Raw genomic sequence first — 19,038 nt, 5'->3', positions numbered from 1 at the left:
CTATCGGGAGGAATAAACAAAACACCCCAAAAGGCTCGATCTTTTCTATTCAATAAATAATGGTGCAATTACAATGCATAAATAGGTCAGGCCCTGGGCTTTGAATTGCCCTGGTTACAACAGGTGTTATCAAATGTAATCCTGGCAACTACGATTACTCCCAGGCAGGCGCGTCAACCAGCTCTACAGAGGTCAAAGTCCAGGAAAGCTGGAGATCAGACCCCTGAGAGAACCAGAGCAGCGTCAGGTTCCCAGACCTTATGTTACTTTTCTATTGCCACACACACAAGCCCAAGCCTGAACTTAACAGGCTAGGACGATAAGCATGCATCCTCACTCCGAGATCCTGAGCGGCTCAGGGTTCCTCTGGAGGGCGGCGATCAAGGAGCTGGCCGGGCCTGAAGATCGTCGTCTCAGGGCACGGCTGGAGAGGTTTGCCTCCAGCCTCATTCATCCAGCTGCCAGGAGATCCGCATTCAAGGTCATTCCCACAGTCTTCATTATAACACGTACTCACAACGTGGAAAATGGCTTCCCCGGAGCAAGAGGGGGAACCTGAGGTGGAAGCCTTGGCCTTTGCGTGACCTGACTTCAGCACTGACACCATTGCTTCTGCCGTGTTCCAGTCGCTAACAAGAAGCCGTGCTCGAAGGGTGGAAAGGTCACCACCCTTGCTCCTTCTGCACACCCCCGTTTTAGTTTTTCTATTACATTTCCCTCCCCGCCCTCTCTGTATGTATGTATGTGCACATGTGTCCATGTGCACTTGTGTGCACATGTAAGGTCAGAAGACAACTTGCAGGAGTCAGTTCTTTCTTTCCACCGTCTGGATCTGGGGATCAAGCTCAGGTCATTGGACTTGGTGACCAGCTCCTTTACCCACTGAACCCCTCCCCCACGTAGTCCAAGCTGTAGCCACATATGACCTTGACTCCTATTTCTCCGGTCTCCACTCCCAAGTGTTAGGATTACAGGCGTGTACCCAGCTCTAACCATTAAACCCTGTCTCCTGATGGAACGAGTTGGTGTACACAGCTTTAAAATCACCTTGCAAGCCTCCTACTTCATCATTAGAAACGATTCAGCACCAACCCCAGGCAAGTCCCATACTTCCATGCTAAATGACAGTGACTCTTGGTCCAATCTTCAACCCTCTTTCAGACCCACAAGACGCTGAGCCTCCTGCTGATGTCTTTGGACGTTGTCTTGGATTAGGTGGGTGTGGGTGTCCTGGCTACACCCATCCCCGTCTCTAGGAGGTGACTAAGAACCAGGTCTAGGAGTATAGAATGGGGCTCAGTGGACAGTCCTCGGGGTCCGGGATTTACACGGTGTCATAAAAAACAGAACATGCCTCTGTGGTTCTGTAATACAGAAAAGACTGGGGTCAGCTATACCACTGTAGACTGGTCTGAGAAGATGTCTAAAGTCAAGCACAGTGATGAGGCAGGACAGCGGAAGGTCCCTAATGTAGACAGCATTTAACTAAGTTTATTTTTGTTGTTTAAACACACAGCCTCTCAACATTGTATTATTCCAGAACTTACTTTCTTTTGTTTCTTTTGAGACAGAGTCTCGCTGTCTAACCCAGTGGTCTCACCCTTCCTAATGCCGTGACCCTCTAATACAGTTCCTCATGTTGTGGTGACTCCCAACCATAACATTATTTTCATTGCTACTTCATAACTGTAATTTTGCTACTGATATGACTATTGTAGCTAGAGTTTTCCTGCCTGGCCCACAGTCAGGACAAATCTCTGCCACCCGCCAGTCCCACAACCGCTCAGACCTGACCAAGTAAACACAGAGACTTATATTGGTTTCAAACTGTATGGCCGTGGCAGGCTTCTTGCTAACTGTTCTTACAGCTTAAATTAATCCATTTCTATAAATCTATACCTTGCCACGTGGCTCGTGGCTTACCGGTACTTTACATCTTCCTTGTCCTGATGGCGGCTGGCAGTGTCTCCTGACCCAGCTTCCTGTTTTCTCAATTCTCCTCTCTGTTAGTCCCGCCTATACTTCCTGCCTGGCCACTGACCAATCAGTGATTTATTCATTGACCAATCAGCAACACATTTGACATACAGACCATCCCACAGCACTTCCCCTTTTCTTTTCTTAAAAAGGAAGGTTTTAACCTTTACACATCTCCAAAGTCAGCTTGGTATATTTAGGAATTTGGATGTAGCTTCTCTTACTACTTTCTGCTGGAGGGGGGCGCTGTATCTTATGGGGACACAAAGAATATTTTAGGGTTATGGAGTAGTCCATGAGGGTGTATCGTCTGAGCCAGTTGCCTTGAAACGGTTCTGGATGTTGGATCATCTGGGCCATGGTGTCATCGGAGACCTTTCAGGGGGTCTTGGCTGGTCAAACCTGATGTGTCTTAATCTGGAACAAATCCATAGCCTCTGGCTTTCTGTGGAAACAAAAGCAGAGCTAACTTTCCAAAGCAACATATCCTTACATCCAAATTTTGAAGTCAAGGTACCTTTAAAATATACATTTTGGCATAACTCAACAGCTTTTGTAATCAAATGTTTTTCTTTAGTTACGAATATCAAAGAGAACATAATCCAGATTCTCTGTGTGGTAGCCATCTTTACGTGGCTTATTTTTTTATGTTAGCTTGAGCCTATTGCTTTGAACTGTAGCCTTCTAAGCCTGAAACGGTGCTGGCGCTGCTGGCTCCACCCACTTCAGCTTCCCAACATGGCGGTGGTACGTTTTCCGCCAGCTCTGGGAGCCATCAACTCTCAAAATAGTGGGTCTATGCTTCTATCAAAGCAGCGTGTAGCCCAGAAACCTCTTTTTTTTTTTTTTGTTTTGTACTAGCAAAGGCTAAATCCACCACACAGCTTAATGTGCCACTTGCAGAGGCCTCATTCCGCCATACTGCAGGTCGAGCACTCACGCTAGGAACCCGCCAGTAGCTCAAACCGGCAGGCTGCCGCTAACTTGAAAGAGACAACTAAGAACTGTTTTTAGCTCCGTTTTAGAATCTTTTTTCTCAGGTTTTAGGTGGAAACTCTTGCCACCACGTTGGACGCCAGACTATAGTGTAAATATCTGTATTTTCCGGTAGACTTAGGTGTCCCCTGTGAAAGGGTCTTTCAATCCCCAAGTGGGTCGAGCCCCACAGGTTGATAACCACTGGGTTAGCTGAAGCGGGCCTCAAACTTGGAATCCTCCTGCATCAGTCTCTCAAGTGCTGGGTTGACAGGTGTATGCCACCACAACCCTCTTGTTCTGGAACTTTGGACATTGGCGCCGAGACTATCTCAGGAAAACAGGGAAAAGTAGGAATGACCACTAGTCTTTCCTCTGTGTCACTGAGCACGCTCCAGTGGGAATCATCTGAGGGGGCTTTGGAGATGGATGCAGAAATCTTGCCCGTGCATAAATGTCTTCATCTGAGGGATGCATGGCACCAGGCTCATGTCTGTTGTTTGTCTCCTTTAGGCATTGACGATGTTCCCATGGAGGGCATTTCTGGAAGATGGTGGACCGTTTCCAGCTAGGAGCAGCGTCCCAAACACCTTAGAGTATGATATGCAGGTAGATCTGTCTTCCTACTTGTTGGAGAGAACTGAGCACAGGCTGCAAAGCAGGGTATCACCAGGCTCCTGCTCTAGCCAGTGGTGATTTAGCAGATAAGTGGGTGTTTAATTATGAAGCTGTAACCTGAGACTGCAAGGTGAGTCATATTTTCTTATTGTGGAAAAAAATCGTGCTGTCAGCAGCTACTGGCCTTGGCTGTGGACTCAGCTGCAGTTCCCAGGACAGCGATGACCTAGAGGAGGGGCCACGGCCTGAGCCTCTTGAAGAAACTGCCACCTGACACTCAAAGGCGTGGGACACCTGACCTGGGATGGGAACTGCTTAGGCAGGACTGAGGAAGGGATTTTCTTTAATTGTTCTAGTCATCATGATGCTTCTTTAAATGGTTTCGAAAAAGATTTTGTTTTCTCATGATTAAGTAAACAATAATATATTTTTAAAAATGTGTGTGTGTGTGTGTGTGTGTGTGTGTGTGTGTGTGTGTGTGTTAAAACCAAGCAAAAACTCAACAATATTTGGCTTCAGAATATGGAGTGCAGAGTTGGGGGTAGGGCAAGACTGACTATATATGGGTGGATGTAATAGGTTTGCATTTGTGTATGTTTAAAGTCCTCCATGAGTAAAAAGGTATTTTAACAATAAAAGCAAGAGGGTTTAAAAACAAAACAAAACAAAATCAGAGACAATAACAATTCATGTTTTGGAGTTTTCTCCTGGTCCCCCCACCCAGGGAATGCCTGTGTGTGTATCTGTACTTTTAAAGGAAACTGATTATACCACACATTCGTTGTACCTGCTGTAAGGCTGGGAGATTTGCTACACAGAAACCTAAAACATTCAAGAAGGACTTTAAGCTAGAAATATTACTCTGATTTTTTTTTATTAGTTGAGAGGGTGAAGGTTATAAACAGAGTTGCACTTGATACTTTTCTTCAAAACCATGTATTAAAGGATACGTAGATCTCTTCAAAATGGAAAGGTATTTTTGTTTGCTTTTAGATGTGTCTCTGCGGGCTGAGTGACCGTGACCGCAAAGTGGCCCACAGAGAGCTGGTGGGTGTGCAGACGCTAATGGAAGACGTACTTCTGAGCAGCTATCATGTGATCATGGAGGCGTCTGAATGGCAAGCCACACTGGGCAACACCCAGGTATTCTTAGCCAGTGGCCTGCAGAGCTGGCCAGTGCTGTATTGTACTGAAGGACTTTCCTATTTTGAAAGATGGACTAGAGGGCTACCTTGCCCATAGCTGCCCCCTGTAGATGCCAAGACCGTGGCAATGCCACAAAGCAGTGGTGGTGAAACCTGGAAAGCTATTCTCAGGTATTTTCTTACACAGTGAGTCTCATGATTAAAGTCCCACTTACTTTATCTACTTAAAAGGTTTGTTTGTTTGTTTGTTTGTTTTTTTGCAGGGGTGGGGTGGAGAGATGGCTCAGTAGTCACAAGCTCTTGCTTCTCTCAGAGGCCCGGAGTCCTGTTCCCAGTATCCATATTAGGTGACTTCCAACCAGCTGTAACTCTAGTTCCAGGGATCCAACTTCCTGGCCTCCTCAGGCACTTGCACTGATGTGCACCCATCAACACATGGAGATACGTACACACATACACATATATAATTAAGATAGTTTTTTTTGTTGTTTTGTTTTTGAGACAGTGTCTCTGTGTCATTGGTTCTCAACCTGTGGGTCCAGACCCCTTTGGGAGAGTTGAATGACCTTTCACAGGGGTCGCCAAAGACCATCCGAAAACTCAGATATTTACATTGCATTCATAACAGTAACAAAATTACAGTTATGAAGCAGAAATCAAAATAATGTTATGGTTGGGGGGGGGGTCACCACAACATGAAGAATTGTATTAAAGGATCAAAGCATTAGGAGGGTTGAGAACTACTGCTCTGTGTAGACTTGGCTCACTCAGAACTTGCTCTATAGACCACGCTGGCCTTGAACCCATAGAGGTTGACCTCCCTCTGTCTCCTGAATGCTGGGATTAAAGGCTTTGTACCACCACTCCCCGCCAATTAAAAACATTTTTTAAACTTTAAAATGTTTTTGAGGTGGGGTTCTGCTCCATAGCCCAGCTGGCCTTGAACTCACAATCTTCTGGCCTCAGCTTCCATGTTTAAAATGGAACGAAGGCTGTAGGGAGTCCATTGGAACCTCCTGAGGCAGATACTCAGCTTATGCTTTCCTCGTGAGTCGCTTATTTTAGGACTAGATTTGGGCATCCCAGAGTCCTGCCAGAAGCCCCAGGAGAGACCCTCAGCTAGCCTGGGGATGCTAGACCGACCATGTCTCCTCAGCTTAACCTTCTGAAGTTTGGGGTACAAGAATCAGTCCCCACCACGTAAAATAAATAACTCTAAACAATCCTTCATGGACTGGAAACCAGGAAGTGGCACATTGGAGTCAGTGAGCTAGCTGGACCCCTACCCAAAGGGCCAAAGGGCTGCCTAGTCAGATCTCAGCTTTCTAGAAGCTGCTGCTGTCTGCTCCCTGGCCTCTCTACACTCAAGGACACTAATCAGCCCACATGGCTGGTCTTTCTTTTCCTTAGCTCTCGGGGCCTCCACAGCAGACATGAGTTACTGAGATTTGATTGGAGTGTGATTTTCTTCTGCTCTAAGTTCTCTTCCCCTCTCATGGACCCTTTCTATGGCCTGGCATTTGCCCTCCCTCCCTCCACATAGATACACATGTGTAAAAAGGTGTAACATGCATATGAGCACATCAGTGTTCATCTTCCTGAGCCTGGGTTCCTTGTCTAGTGTCTTTCCAGTTCCGTCCATTTTCCCCACACTGACTAATTCTGCTTTTTCTGTCTATGTGCCCCGTTTCCTTATCCCCTCAGCCACTGATGGACATCAGTCTGATGGACATTTCCTTGCTATTCCACCAAGGCAGCAATAAACACAGACCAACACAGATCATATCTCTGTAGTAGGACGTAGAACCCTTTGAGTAAATGCCAGGAGTGGCTTAGCTGGACCCCATGGAAGTCCTGTTTTTAGGTTCTTGAGATGCCTCCACACTGATTACCGCAGTGGGTCTACCAGTTTGCACACCCGCTAAGAGTGGGTGAGTGTTCCCCTTTCCCAGCACCCTCTCTAACACTGTTGTCATTCCTTTTATTTTTTATTGTGTGTGTCTATCTGTCTGTCTGTCTGTCTGTCTGTCTGTCTGTCTGTGTATGCTGCCTCTGTGCAGGTGCCCACAGAGGTTAGAAGAGAGTGTCGGGTCCCTTACATCTGGAGTTGCAGGACATTGTGAGCCACCCTAGCGGGTACTGGAACCAGCCTCTGGTCCTGTGCAGAGGAGCTGCACAGCAGGCCATCCCTCCATCCCCCAGGGGACTGTTCTGAAGTGTGCACTGGATCACGCCACTTCTTGCCTCCCAAGCCCTCCATGCTTTAGAATACTCTGCGTTCCTCCCAGATGTCTCCTCTCTCCAGTCTGTCTTCTGAACCTCCCCTGACGTGGGGCACTTCTCTCCTCCTTGAAGACTCTATTTGTTCTGCAGACGTCCCCCTCCAACGACTCTCCTTAGGAGGATTTCTCTCTCTGCTCTTTCCCCCTCCATCTTGTCTGCATCTGAGAGTGATCCTGTCCCTGTAACAGGTTCTCCTGCTGACCGGGACTTAAATTAGAGAAGCACTTGTGTGTACACACACACACACACACACACACACACACACACACACACACAAATAACTTAAAAAAATTATGGCCAGTGGAATGGCTGAGCTGTCCTCTGACCTCCACGTGTAAACACACACACAATTTAAAATAACAGAAGGACACTGATCTGTAGTCAGATTTTCTTTGAACCACCAGCTTCCAAATAACCACACAGAGACTTCTTACCAAGTAGGAGAGCTTGACCGTAGGTTGGTCCCTACTAGCTCTTAAAAGTGTAAATTAATCCATTTATACTAATCTACGTTCTGCCACGTGGCTTGTTTACCTCTCCTCGGTACTGTACATATGACTTCCTTTGTGTCTCACTGGCGAATTCCTGGCCCCTCAGATTCCTCCCAGAGTTCCTTTCTCTCTCTGGAAGTCCCACCTACTCTCTCCTGCCTAGTTGGCTGTACAGTTATTTTTAAATCAATCAGAAGGTCCCTTAGGAAGCCAAGGTAGAAGAGGCTCACATCTTCACACCGTGTGGTCAAATACCCCGGAACACCGATCTTCCACAGCAGGCAAGAGAGACTTAGGAGGAAGAGACTCAGCTCAGGTTAGATCGACATAGACCATCAGCTGCACCCTTGGGGACCCTGCCATGTGGCTGTGTGACAGTCTGTTCCCTTTGCCTTTAGTAGGTAAAAACGTGAGAATGAAAATACACTCTCTTACTCTGGAGAAGGAAGGTGTAGAGTTTTCCTAATAGATTCCCCTTACATTTTCTTGGCTAACACTGAGTCACAAGTCCATGTCAGGCCATCAGCAGGGGTGGGGTAGGTTTAGATATGGCATCTAAATTCTGCAGCAGAATCAGCTGATTCCCCCAGAGGGGTCATTTGCAAAGCTGGGTGACACCAAGTAGTACCAAGATCAGGGAACATTCTGGGCCCCTGAGCCACCCATTGGCTATTTTGTGGCCCTGTTCTGAGTGAATTGCCACACCCTTGCCAGACATCCCTTGCTCTCCTTCTACATTCTTCTTTTTTACAAAAAGATTTATGTATTTGATTTTGTGCACATGACTTTTGCCTACATGTGTGTATATGAACCATAAGTGTGCCGAAGAGACCAGAAGAGGACATCGGATCCCTTGGAACTGGAGTTACAAAGAGTTGTGAGCTGCCATGTGGGTGTTGGGAACTAATCCCAGATCTTTTACAAGAGCAGACAGTGCTCTTAGATGCTGAACCACTTCTCCAGCCCCCTCTGCATTATTCTTTATCCTGTCTTCTAGCCCTTCTTCCGTCCTTTAAAATGTTTAGACATGGGGCTGGAGAGATGGCTTAACAGTTAAGAGAACTTGCTGCTCTTCTAGAGGACCTGGGTTTGATTCCCAGCACCCAGGTCAGGCAGCTCACAGCTGCCTGTAACTCCAGCCCTATGCAGATCCAGCCCCTCTGGCCTACACAGGCTCCTGTACTTATGTGCTTATAGCATTCCCACACCCCCAACACACACATACACATAACTAAAAATAAAAATAAATCTTAAAAAAAGTAAAATGAATGCACACAACAAATGCGAGTTATGAAAAAAGATATCAAGCTAATTGTTTTCTAGACCTGACTCAGTCGTGGATTTTTCAGCTTTAGTGGTAAGTGCATAAAATATTTAATAGTGGAAGTGCAGAACCCAGTGTGGAGCCCCACAGCTTCGGAATGGCTGATCTAACTGTATAGAAGTCATTGAAATGTATAGACTTTGGATCTGGCTAAATCACAGTGTGTGATTTTTTTTTTTTTTTAATTTCCAAGTTTTTTTGTTTTGGTTTGGTTTTTGGTTTTTCAAGACAGGATTTCTCTGTGTAGTCCTGGCTGTCCTGGAACTCACTCTGTAGACCAGGTTGACCTCAAACTCAGAGATCCACCTCCCTCTGCCTCCTGAGTGCTGGGATTAAAGGCCTGAGCCACTACTTCCTGGCTAATTTTCAAGTTTTTTTTTTAAATAGCAAAGTTTATTTTAAAAATAAAATAAAATGTTTAAAGATGGCTAACCTTAATACAAACATATTAAGAAGTAAATCTGATTATGTGGTTTTTATTTTGATTGGTTTTACTTTGTGATGTGTGTGCTGCTATAACAAACCCAGGGCTTCGAGCATGGTAGACACAACTTTGCAACTGAGCTGCATCCCTAGCCCTTGGGATGCAGTTTCATTTCCAAGTATTTAGCTATTTATAGGAACAGGAAATGCTAGACTCCGTGCTGCCCCGGAGCCAAGGCCCTGATCGTCTATGGCAGCTGGGTCCACACGTGTTGTGGTCTCTCAGGGTCATGGTCTCCTAACCTCTGAGGGGGGTGGATTGACTCAGAGTCATTAAAATTGTGGCCCAGGGAAGCCCAAGTTCCCTCTAAGACAGTGATAGTTTAGCAGTGGGGGCCAATCATGTGGTCCGCAGGCTGTGCCCCTCCATGTCACCGTTCTTGGCCTTGATGGGTCAGATTGCATTTGATGAAAGGGTTCTGAGGATTAAAAAAGAAAAGACATCTGGAAGTCTACAGACTGTTTGCCAAGAAGGCTTTATGGCTGAGAGGTTGCTAGCCTCTGTGAGCACTGTCCTGGGCCTGGATGCTGATTCTTCCTGACTGTCTTTGACCAGCCCTCTCTCTGGCAGACACACCTTCCTTTAGCTGTGTGAATAACACTGACGCAGGGTCCAATTACACCAGGTTGCGCTTCCAGTTTCTGGTTCTGCTGCCTGAATGTTCTAGGCCACAGGATTTGCCATCTGTCTTGCAAAACAAAACTCCCCTCTTGTGCCAGGAAGCAGCTGAACGCAGGCCCCCAAGGTGTCTTTCAGCCTCTGGGTGGCCCTGGACTTCCTAGCTCTCACTGGCTGGTCTGAAGCTGTATTTCTTCCACGGCCACTAGGACAAATATTTATTTAAGGAAAGCATCAATAAGCGAATGAACAAATCCTAATTTCAAAGTAACACTGAGGTTGAGGCAGGGGGATGGTCACACATTTGGTCCCAGCCTGAGTTACAAAGTGAGCGCCAGATTATCCAGGGCTACCAAGACCATATCTTAATGAATTAATTAAAGTAAATTTGAGTATGGACTAGTAAATTCAAACAAAATGTTCTCCTTTTTGCTTTTAAAGGATAGAAGGTGTGAGATTCCCAGAGCTGGATTTATAGGTAGTTGTCAGCTTGGCACGATAAACCCAAGTTCTGCTTTCTGAGTCATAAAATGGGTAAAATCCCGGAAGGAAAGTTGTGTTACAGCTCCATCATGGGGGGGGGGGGGGGGGGGTTAGGGAGGGGTGAGGGAGGGGGGATGGGGAAACTTTAGTCACTCAGCATTTTCTTTTATTTCTTAAAGAAAAAAAAAAAAGGCGCCGGGCGGTGGTGGCGCACGCCTTTAATCCCAGCACTCGGGAGGCAGAGCCAGGCGGATCTCTGTGAGTTCGAGGCCAGCCTGGGCTACCAAGTGAGTTCCAGGAAAAGGCGCAAAGCTACACAGAGAAACCCTGTCTCGAAAAACAAAAAAACAAAACAAAACAAAACAAAAAAAAAAAAAGCTTTTAAAAGATCTGTTTATTTTATGTGTTTGAGTATTTGCCTGTGTGTGTGTGTGTGTGTGTGTGTGTGTGTGTGTGTGTGTGTGTGTGTACCTGGTGCCCAGAAAGGTCAGAAGCCTTCAAACCCCCTGGAACTGGAGTTAGGGGTGGTTGTGAACCACCTTGTGGGGGCTGGGAACCGGAACCAGTTCCTCTGGAAGAGCAGCAAGTGCTCTTAACCGCTGAGCCATCTGCCCCCACTTCATATTTTTAAGATTTATTTTTTATTTATGTGGGGGCGGGGGATGTGTCCAGGGACTTATGTTGGTCAGGAGAGGGTGCCGCAGTCTCTGAGCTGGAGTTATAGGAAGTAGTCAGCCATTTGACATGGGTGCTGGGAATCGAACCCAGGTCTTCTGGAAGAGCAGCAATCACTCTCCAGTCCCTGTTGCACACTTTCTCTCTTTCCCTCCTTGCCTCGCTCTCTGTCTTTTCTTTCTTTCTTTTTTCTTTTTTTTCTCTTTAGGAAGATTCTGGTTTTTGAAGGTAGAGGTTCAAAGTCAAGTGTGGAGTCTCATCCCTGTAACCCTAGCTCTTGGGAGATAGAAGCAGGGTGATCAAGAGTTCAAGGTTGTCCTCAGTGACATAGTGAGTTCGAGGCCAGCTACATGAGACCGTATCTTCAAAAGCTAAAAATAAAATATAAAAACCAGTGGTTCAAAATGCAAACAGGAAGCTGAGACAGAGATGTTTCCATCTTGCCTGCTCAGCAAGGACATTCAGCCATCTAGGTTTTTTCTACACATTCTACAGGTCTGCAAACCATTTCTCCTGGATGTTATTTTGCATGGGATACATATAAAAACTTATCGCATCTTGAGCCACAGTTGACAAAGGATTTCTGTCACGTGTTCAGCCAGATTGGTCCAAACTGTCAGGACTCTGCCCGAGTCAGTCGGAAAGTCACCCAAAGGCCTCTGTGTTGCTGGAGCGCCCGTGTGATGCAGTGATGTCCCTTGCTCTGATGAAGTCCTTCCTCATCCTGTGGAAGCAGCTGGAAGTGCTGAAGGAACACTGGGGCCGACTCAGGCTTCAAGGCCAGGAGATCAACTCTGCCCCGCTCTACAAACAGTTCTCAGAGCTCTATGAGTGAGTACTGCTGAGACAACCCATGTCAGCCGGTAGGGCCTGGGGTTCGAGGATTCCTCCCCCTTCACTGAGAGAGTCGGTCCAGGATTCTGGGGACACCCAGCTCCACAGGGTCAGGTGGCAGCTAGAAACAGTCTCCACAGCAGTGCTGTAAGGAAAAGCTCTTCCGTGTTGGTTGTGGGGAAGAGCGAGACTCCACTGAATTGTCCTTGTTAGCACTTACTCCCTAGGGCCTGTCACTTGGAACTATTGAGTGACCCCACAATGCTGACGTGAGCTTGTCAGCTCAGAGTAGACAGCTGCTGGGGTTAGGGACTCCCGGAGCCCCAGCGCTGAGCCTGAATGCTTGAGGTATTACAGCCAGAGGATGACATGACATGGCACCTGTGGTATAAGGCCTTAGGTCCCCAAGGTCACCCAGACCTTGGCCTCACACCTCGTCTAGGATGATGTAGCTGGCAGGAAAGGCATGCTGTTCTTGCCATGTGTCTGTCTGAACAAGTACTTACTAAGCCGGAGCCCACTCCCCCAGACCTCACCTACCCTCTCTTTGGCACATTCAGAATCATCTACCCCGGAAGTTCCTGAGGTCAGATTCTGTTAACTAGAAATGAGAAGACTTGTCAACATTTTGCCACGTGAAGGCAGAAGTTATATGTGCTCGGCATAAAAAGGCCTCGGGATCTAATGTTGACCAAAGGAGTGGCAGACTTCGTTGTTGACGTGTCTGTGAAGGAGTTGGATGACAGGAAACTGAATGAGAGGAAATACGTTTATTTGCTAATTTCTGTCTCCTTGCCTTCCTAGAGCTGACATTTTTTATCCCAGCATGAAAGCGTTAGCCAGGCAGATGGGCAAAGAGGATGAATTTGAAGGACTTATGATAAGAAGCCAATCTATTCTTCCCCCAAAGGGAGCCTCAGAAATTGAAATAAAAACCCAGCAGGTACACAGAGCTCTCTTCAGTTTGCCTTTGAAAAGCTGCCTTGCTACACTGGCTTGTAAAACTGTGATAAATAAAAATGGTGTTTTCAGGTTGGGGGGGGGGGGGTGGCGCTCTTAAAGGTGTGTGGGGTTTGAGTGAGCAAAGAAGTTCCCCTGAATGTCTCCATTCTGTAAGTCTGGGTTCTCATTATTTTCATTTTCCTCAAACTCATATGCTGCATCACAAGAAATAGGACAGAACACATAACGAATACTGTCTGAACTATAAAATCCAGTCAGTGTGCATCCATGTCGAAAGGAAATATTAGACGGAGCATTCTGAAGTGGTTTTTCTCAGAGAAAGGAAGTACAGTTTTTGCAGTTGCTCAGGTAGTGTGTTGAATAATCTTGACCAGCTTGACCAGGGGACCCAGGGCCTCTGGCTGTCTGGTCTGAGAAGCCACTGAGCAACGGTGCATGTCAGTGTGAACTCCATACATGCCTCAGGGCCAAGCACACTGCTGATGCTTCTGCACCCTGGTTCTGCTGGAGTTCCTCCCACAGGGAAGAGTAGGCTCCGCAAGCAGCGTGGGTGGAGTGGGACTCAGAGCTATGGCAGTGAGTCGTCTTGATGTACATCAGCCTTAAGTCTTTTCATGAAATCCTCCTTGGCGTGTGACCTGGCTCTCAGACTCTTATTAAAGTAACAGCGCATGAGATTCCTGGTGTCCTTTAGAGACGGTCAACGGGCATGAGGTCACTCCAGACACAGAGCGCTCTGTAGAGTATAGTAAGAAAGGTTATAATTTATCCATCAGGATGAGGGCCACGGGGGGGGGGGGGGGGGGGGGGGGGACGGGGGACAGATGTTGGTCTGCAAAGAGGCGTATTTTTCCCCGGGAAGAAGTGTGAGATCCCAAAGGGCACTCTTCCCAGAGAAACGAGCTGAGCTGAGGACAAGCCCAAAAGCCCGTCTGCAGGTATTGCACTTGGGAGCCGTTAGATACCTGAATTGCAGAGTGGATGCTTATTATCTCAATGTGCTTATTCCAGCTCCAGAAACTTCTGGAAAGTTTAGAAATTCATATGATCCAAGAGGTATTGAGGAAAGTTAATAGAGAGATAACCCTGCTCCTATCAGAAAAGTCCAAGGACGAGTCTACACTCCCGACAGGTAATGAACACATGCTTGTTTTACTACCTGAAAAAAATTAACGTTTTGTTTTTTTTCTCTGATTACAAAGTGTCACTGATGGTGGGGTGGACACTGTCCTATGCTACCACCAAAGGGCTGAAGAGTTCCCTTATCTTTCAGGGACTGACTCCTGCTCAGGTAAAGACAGATCCTCAACTTCTCTAGAGAAAAGAATTTCGGGGGGGGAGGGGAGCAGTATGAAGCAGAGCAGGAGTTTATTAAGATGATTGTATCGTATTTAGAACGGGGCATAACAAAAAGAGGCCCTGAGGAAGAAGGGTAATGCAACCTGAGATCGTGGCTGTGGACCTGCGTGTGTGTCGGGGGAGGTCACAGTTCAGTGTCTCACAGTCACCGTGGGCACGGCTCCTGAACCTCTCCTTACAGGGTTGATAAAGAACCCAAATATGATCACAGGGCGGTTCCTGTGGACTGGATAGGGTCACGGCTGATAGGATACAACCCTAGGTTCAGGGTTGCAGGGGAAAGAGACCAAGGGGGTTAGTCTTGTTTTATGGGGTTCCCAGAAAGTACCTGGGAAAGGAGTAAGACCACACTGAGAGGTCACCAGGCTTTGCTCTTAAGCGTGTTCGCTTTAGCATTCTGCTCTATATACAAAGGTATGTTCGTTTTAGCATTCTTCTCTATATACAAGGGTATGTTCGTTTTAGCGTTCTGCTCTATACACAAGGAGTATTGTCTCCATGGTGGCACCCTCCTTAGTAAATGTTTCTGATTGTGCTGCTGGGATTCTTTCCTTTTTTTTAATTTTAAATATTTACTTATTTAAGAGAGAGAGAGAGAGAGAGAGAGAGAGTGTGTATACACGTGAGTGCAGATGTCCACAGAGCACATCGGGTCCCCTGGAGCTGAAATTAGAGGCAATTGTGACCTTGGAACCAAACTTGAATCCTCAAAAGAGCCATAAGTACTCTCCATTGTTGAGTCATCTCTTCCCAGCTCCTGGAATTCTTAATTCTCAGCTGGTGAGCAGCTTCAACCAGACTCCAGGGTGAGAGGGGTGCCTTCCCCTTCCCATGTGTCTTTCTGTCCTGACCCACACGTTATCCATGTATCCATATTCATTGTAGACAACAACAGTGGCTTACATTTGTAATCCCCACACTAGCGAGCTGAGGGAGGAGGGTGGCCATGAGTTTGCAGTCAGTTTGAGCTTTATAATGAATTCCAGGCTAGCCTGGGCTACACAGTGAGACCCATCTGAGGAGAGACAGACAGACAGATTGCAATAAAATAATAAAATAAAAATTTCACGGGCTATGGATGTAATTCAGTGGTAGAGTTCATACAATGCACACACAGAGTAAATACAGGATTCTGGTTTTGATCCCCAGCACTACAAAAAGCCGGCAAATCCTAGATCAAATATCCTTTTACACCCTTGACCTAGAGAGAAATACCCTTGGTGAATTTCTTTCCACTTGAAAGGCTTTGTGTGTGTTTGATTTTTGTTTTGAGGCAAGTTCTCACTGTGTAGACCAGGCTGATCTCAAACCATTGTCCTCCTGCCTCAGCCTCCTGAGTGCTGGGAGGTGCTTGGCTCAATTTTTGCCTCCTGTCGGGGATGTGGTCCCTGGATCTGGCAGCGGCTGGGTCTCCTGCATACTTGCACTGAACCACGTGAGCGGAGGGGTGGATGCAGCTGAGGGTTTCCTTAACCCCACCCCCAAGGGAGTGTAAGATTACAGCCAGAAAACAGCCTCAGGGTAGGAGATTTTGGAAGAGGGAAAAGCTTCCTATTAAGTAAGTACCTGCAAAGATACCTTCTTTTGCTTTTCTGAACAAGTGGCCCTCAATTTTCATTGCACCAGGTTCTATGGATCATGGAGACCACCAAATAAGTATGTATTCTTAACTCCTAACAATCCCACAGAAAAATCCAGAACCTCTGAGCTAGGGAGGAACTGGCGGACTGGCAAAACAAATTAGGTTTTCTATCCAGAGGAGGTCATGTACACCAGAATGTTGATGAGAGCCCCCACCTAAGACATCGCCTTTTTTTTCTTTCCTCACGACCAACGTCATTTTATTAGGACTTTCAAGTCACTGAGTTTCATAAACAGGGCTTTGGGAAAAGGCTGCGCAATGTGCAAGCTGACCACACCCCCAAGGGCGGCTCCAAATGTCACCAGAGAGTGGAGTGTAACCAAGCTCCAGTTACGGAACACTTCACCAGAGACAAAGCTTCCTTGTTTGTGCTGCAGCCTGCGTCCAGGTGGCTCCCTTCTGAGTCCGAGCAGGAAAGCCACAGGCCTGAGCAGGTGCAGCCACCTTCCAGGTTCATTCTGGTGACACCCTGGGGTGGGGGCGGGGTGCAGGAGAGCATGCTTGCTTTGTGGCTGTGCTGGGAGGTGAGGAGCTCTTCGGCTGGGCTTCCAGAGAGCCTGTGTAATGCCAGTCTGGGGGAAGCAGAGGAGCAGAGTGGAGTTATTCTGAACTGTGGTCAGGCTGACATTAGTACATCACCCTGGCTAGAGTGTACTGACCGGTTCTAGTTGAGACCCCCATTTGGATTCCATACTTACATGAATTTGAAGCTAAGTGCCTCTGGGAATATAGCTTGGAGGGTTTGCCTAGACGTGCCGGACCTTAGGGTCTGTCCTCAGCACCACACACACCAATAAAATGAAAGCCAGGACTGATGGGCGTTGGGCACCATTTGCAACTGGAGTTTTCTCCAGTCCCACTAGGTCCCAAGTAAACACACAGAGACTTATATTACTTATAAACTGTATGGCCGTGGCAGGCTTCTTTCTATCTAGTTCTTATATCTTAAATTAACCCATTTCTATTCATCTATAAGTTGCCACGTGGCTTGTGGCTTACCAGTACCTTTACATCTCACTTCCTCTGTGTCTGGCTGGAGACTCCTGGCTCAGCCTTCCTCTTCCCACAATTCTCCTCTCTTGTCCCGCCTATACTACACTTCCTGCCTGGCTACTGGCCAATCAATGTTTTATTTATCAATCAATCAAAACAATACATTTACAACATACAAAAAGACATCCCCAACAGATGGGTGCAGTGATTGCTACTACCTTCAGTTTATTTTGGTTTTGGCCTTCGGTCTGTGGCGGACTGTCTAAGCATGGAGGTCTGGGTCCTCTGGGCTCCCTAACGCAAGCAAGTAAGTCTCCACTGAGTGCCACGGATGCTGTATTTCTCCAGTCCAGTCTGGGGGAATGGGTGCCACTCTCATCCCAAGGCGTTAGAACCTTGGACTGTCCACCCACTTACCGTTCATTGCAGCTACAACGGGCAAAGCTCCCAAGCGGAGGAGCTTCCCTCCAGAGAGCAGCAGTTAGTGGTCAGCCTGGAGCTGGCGGCTTCTCAGGGGAAGTTAGGACTCAAGGACGTTCAGAAGCCCAGTGACCTTGCAGGTTTAGCGGAGGCTCCAAGGTTTTCCCTCAGGGTCTTTGCTTTGGCCAGACCAGGGTTTGCCTTTGTCCCTGCCAAAGGGGAACTCAGGGGCACCAGAGTTGGCTTAGAACAAAGTGCTTGTCGCACAAATGTGAGGACGTGAGCTGAGAGTCCCGGCACTCATGTAAAGGCCAGGCACAGTGTGACCCAGCATAGGAAGGCAGAGACAGGAGGATACCGGGGACTCACTGTCCAAGCAGCCTAGTGGGAGACCCTGTCTCAAAATATAAGGCGGAGAATGAATGTCAGCCTCTGGCCTCAGGGCTCATACACACACACACACACACACACACACACACATGCATACGCACACGCACACACACGCACACGCACATGCGCGCGCGCGCACACACACGCGCACACGCACACGCACGCGCACACACACGCGCACACGCACACGCACACACACGCGCACACGCACACATGCACACACACGCGCACACGCACACACGCACGCACACGCACACGCACACGCGCATGTACACACATGCACACACCAAAGCGTGGAAGATTCTCTCCCTCCCCCCTTATCTTTCTTCTGCCGTGTCTTTGATCTTTTTATTCATGGCCTCCAGTTTGTCAGGGAAGCGGGGAGATATGGCACCCACACCTGGTCCTGGTCCCAGCTCTTGATAGCTGAGCTAGTTGTTGCCCCCCCCCCCCCCCCGCCGTGCCCCCACCCCCAAGCTAGCAGTGGCTCTAAACCCCAGACACAGGCTCCCTGAATTCAGAGAGGCCCTGCACCTCTGTGTTTGACACTTTGGCATTAAATTGATTTTTAAACAGATTTTCTGATTTTTCCCTTAATAATCTGAAGGCTGACGGTCTCCAAAGTGGAATACATATGTACATACATACAGACAGACAGACATGTATATATACATCGCACTCACGTCTGTCTGCATCATCCTTTGGGGATGCAAACCAGCAGAGTGTGGATTAGTCACAACCTTTGACCTGCTTTTGCCCCTTTTGATCATTGCCTGTTCCCATCCTGCTTACGAAGGTTTAAGTTGTCACTGAATTTGAATGATTTCATTCAAAATTATAAAAGGCGGTGAAGTCAGAGTATGTACAGAGATCTGTTGTTTCTATAATAACCAAGTTGATTTGCCTAAACTGTGATACATCTAGCTAATAGAATGTTATTAAACACTAAAAAAAACAAGCTGGGTGTGGTGGTACACACCTTTAATCCCAGCACTGGGAGGCAGAGGCAGGTGGATCTCTGTGAGTTCGAGGCCAGCCTGGTCTACAGAGTGAGTTCCAGGACAGGCACCAAAACTACACAGAGAAACCCTGTCTCAAAACAAACAAAGAGCAACAAATAAAACCAACAACAAAACCCACCCAGAATTTTAGGCCTGGAGTGATTAAGAGGGTAAGAGGGAGTATTGATAATCCAGAGGACTGGAGTTCAGTTCCCAGCACCCACATTGGGGATCCGACACCTCTGGCCTGCATGGACACCCATATACACACACATACATATAATTTTAGAAATTAATCCAACATTAAAAAAAAAGAAAACAGTTGGAGCCTTTAATCCCCAAACTCAAGAGGTAGAGGCAAGT

General features: G+C 47.2%; 1 protein-coding gene across 1 annotated transcript in view; it reads left to right on the top strand.

The window, feature by feature from the left end:
• Positions 1–19,038, top strand: part of LOC128118689 (uncharacterized) — a 193,972-nt gene that overhangs the window by 138,374 nt on the left and 36,560 nt on the right. The window contains 5 exon segments of the mRNA XM_052751515.1: positions 3,466–3,561; positions 4,564–4,713; positions 11,672–11,904; positions 12,712–12,850; positions 13,882–14,002. Of these exon segments, the coding sequence (XP_052607475.1) occupies positions 3,466–3,561; positions 4,564–4,713; positions 11,672–11,904; positions 12,712–12,850; positions 13,882–14,002 (739 nt within the window).

The sequence above is a fragment of the Peromyscus californicus genome, unplaced genomic scaffold, assembly GCF_007827085.1.
Source record: "Peromyscus californicus insignis strain IS unplaced genomic scaffold, ASM782708v3 Scaffold_22__1_contigs__length_63687245, whole genome shotgun sequence".
Lineage (NCBI taxonomy): Eukaryota > Metazoa > Chordata > Mammalia > Rodentia > Cricetidae > Peromyscus > Peromyscus californicus.
The sequence above is the reverse complement of the archived record's forward strand: the minus strand, read 5'-3'. Positions and strand labels throughout refer to the sequence as shown.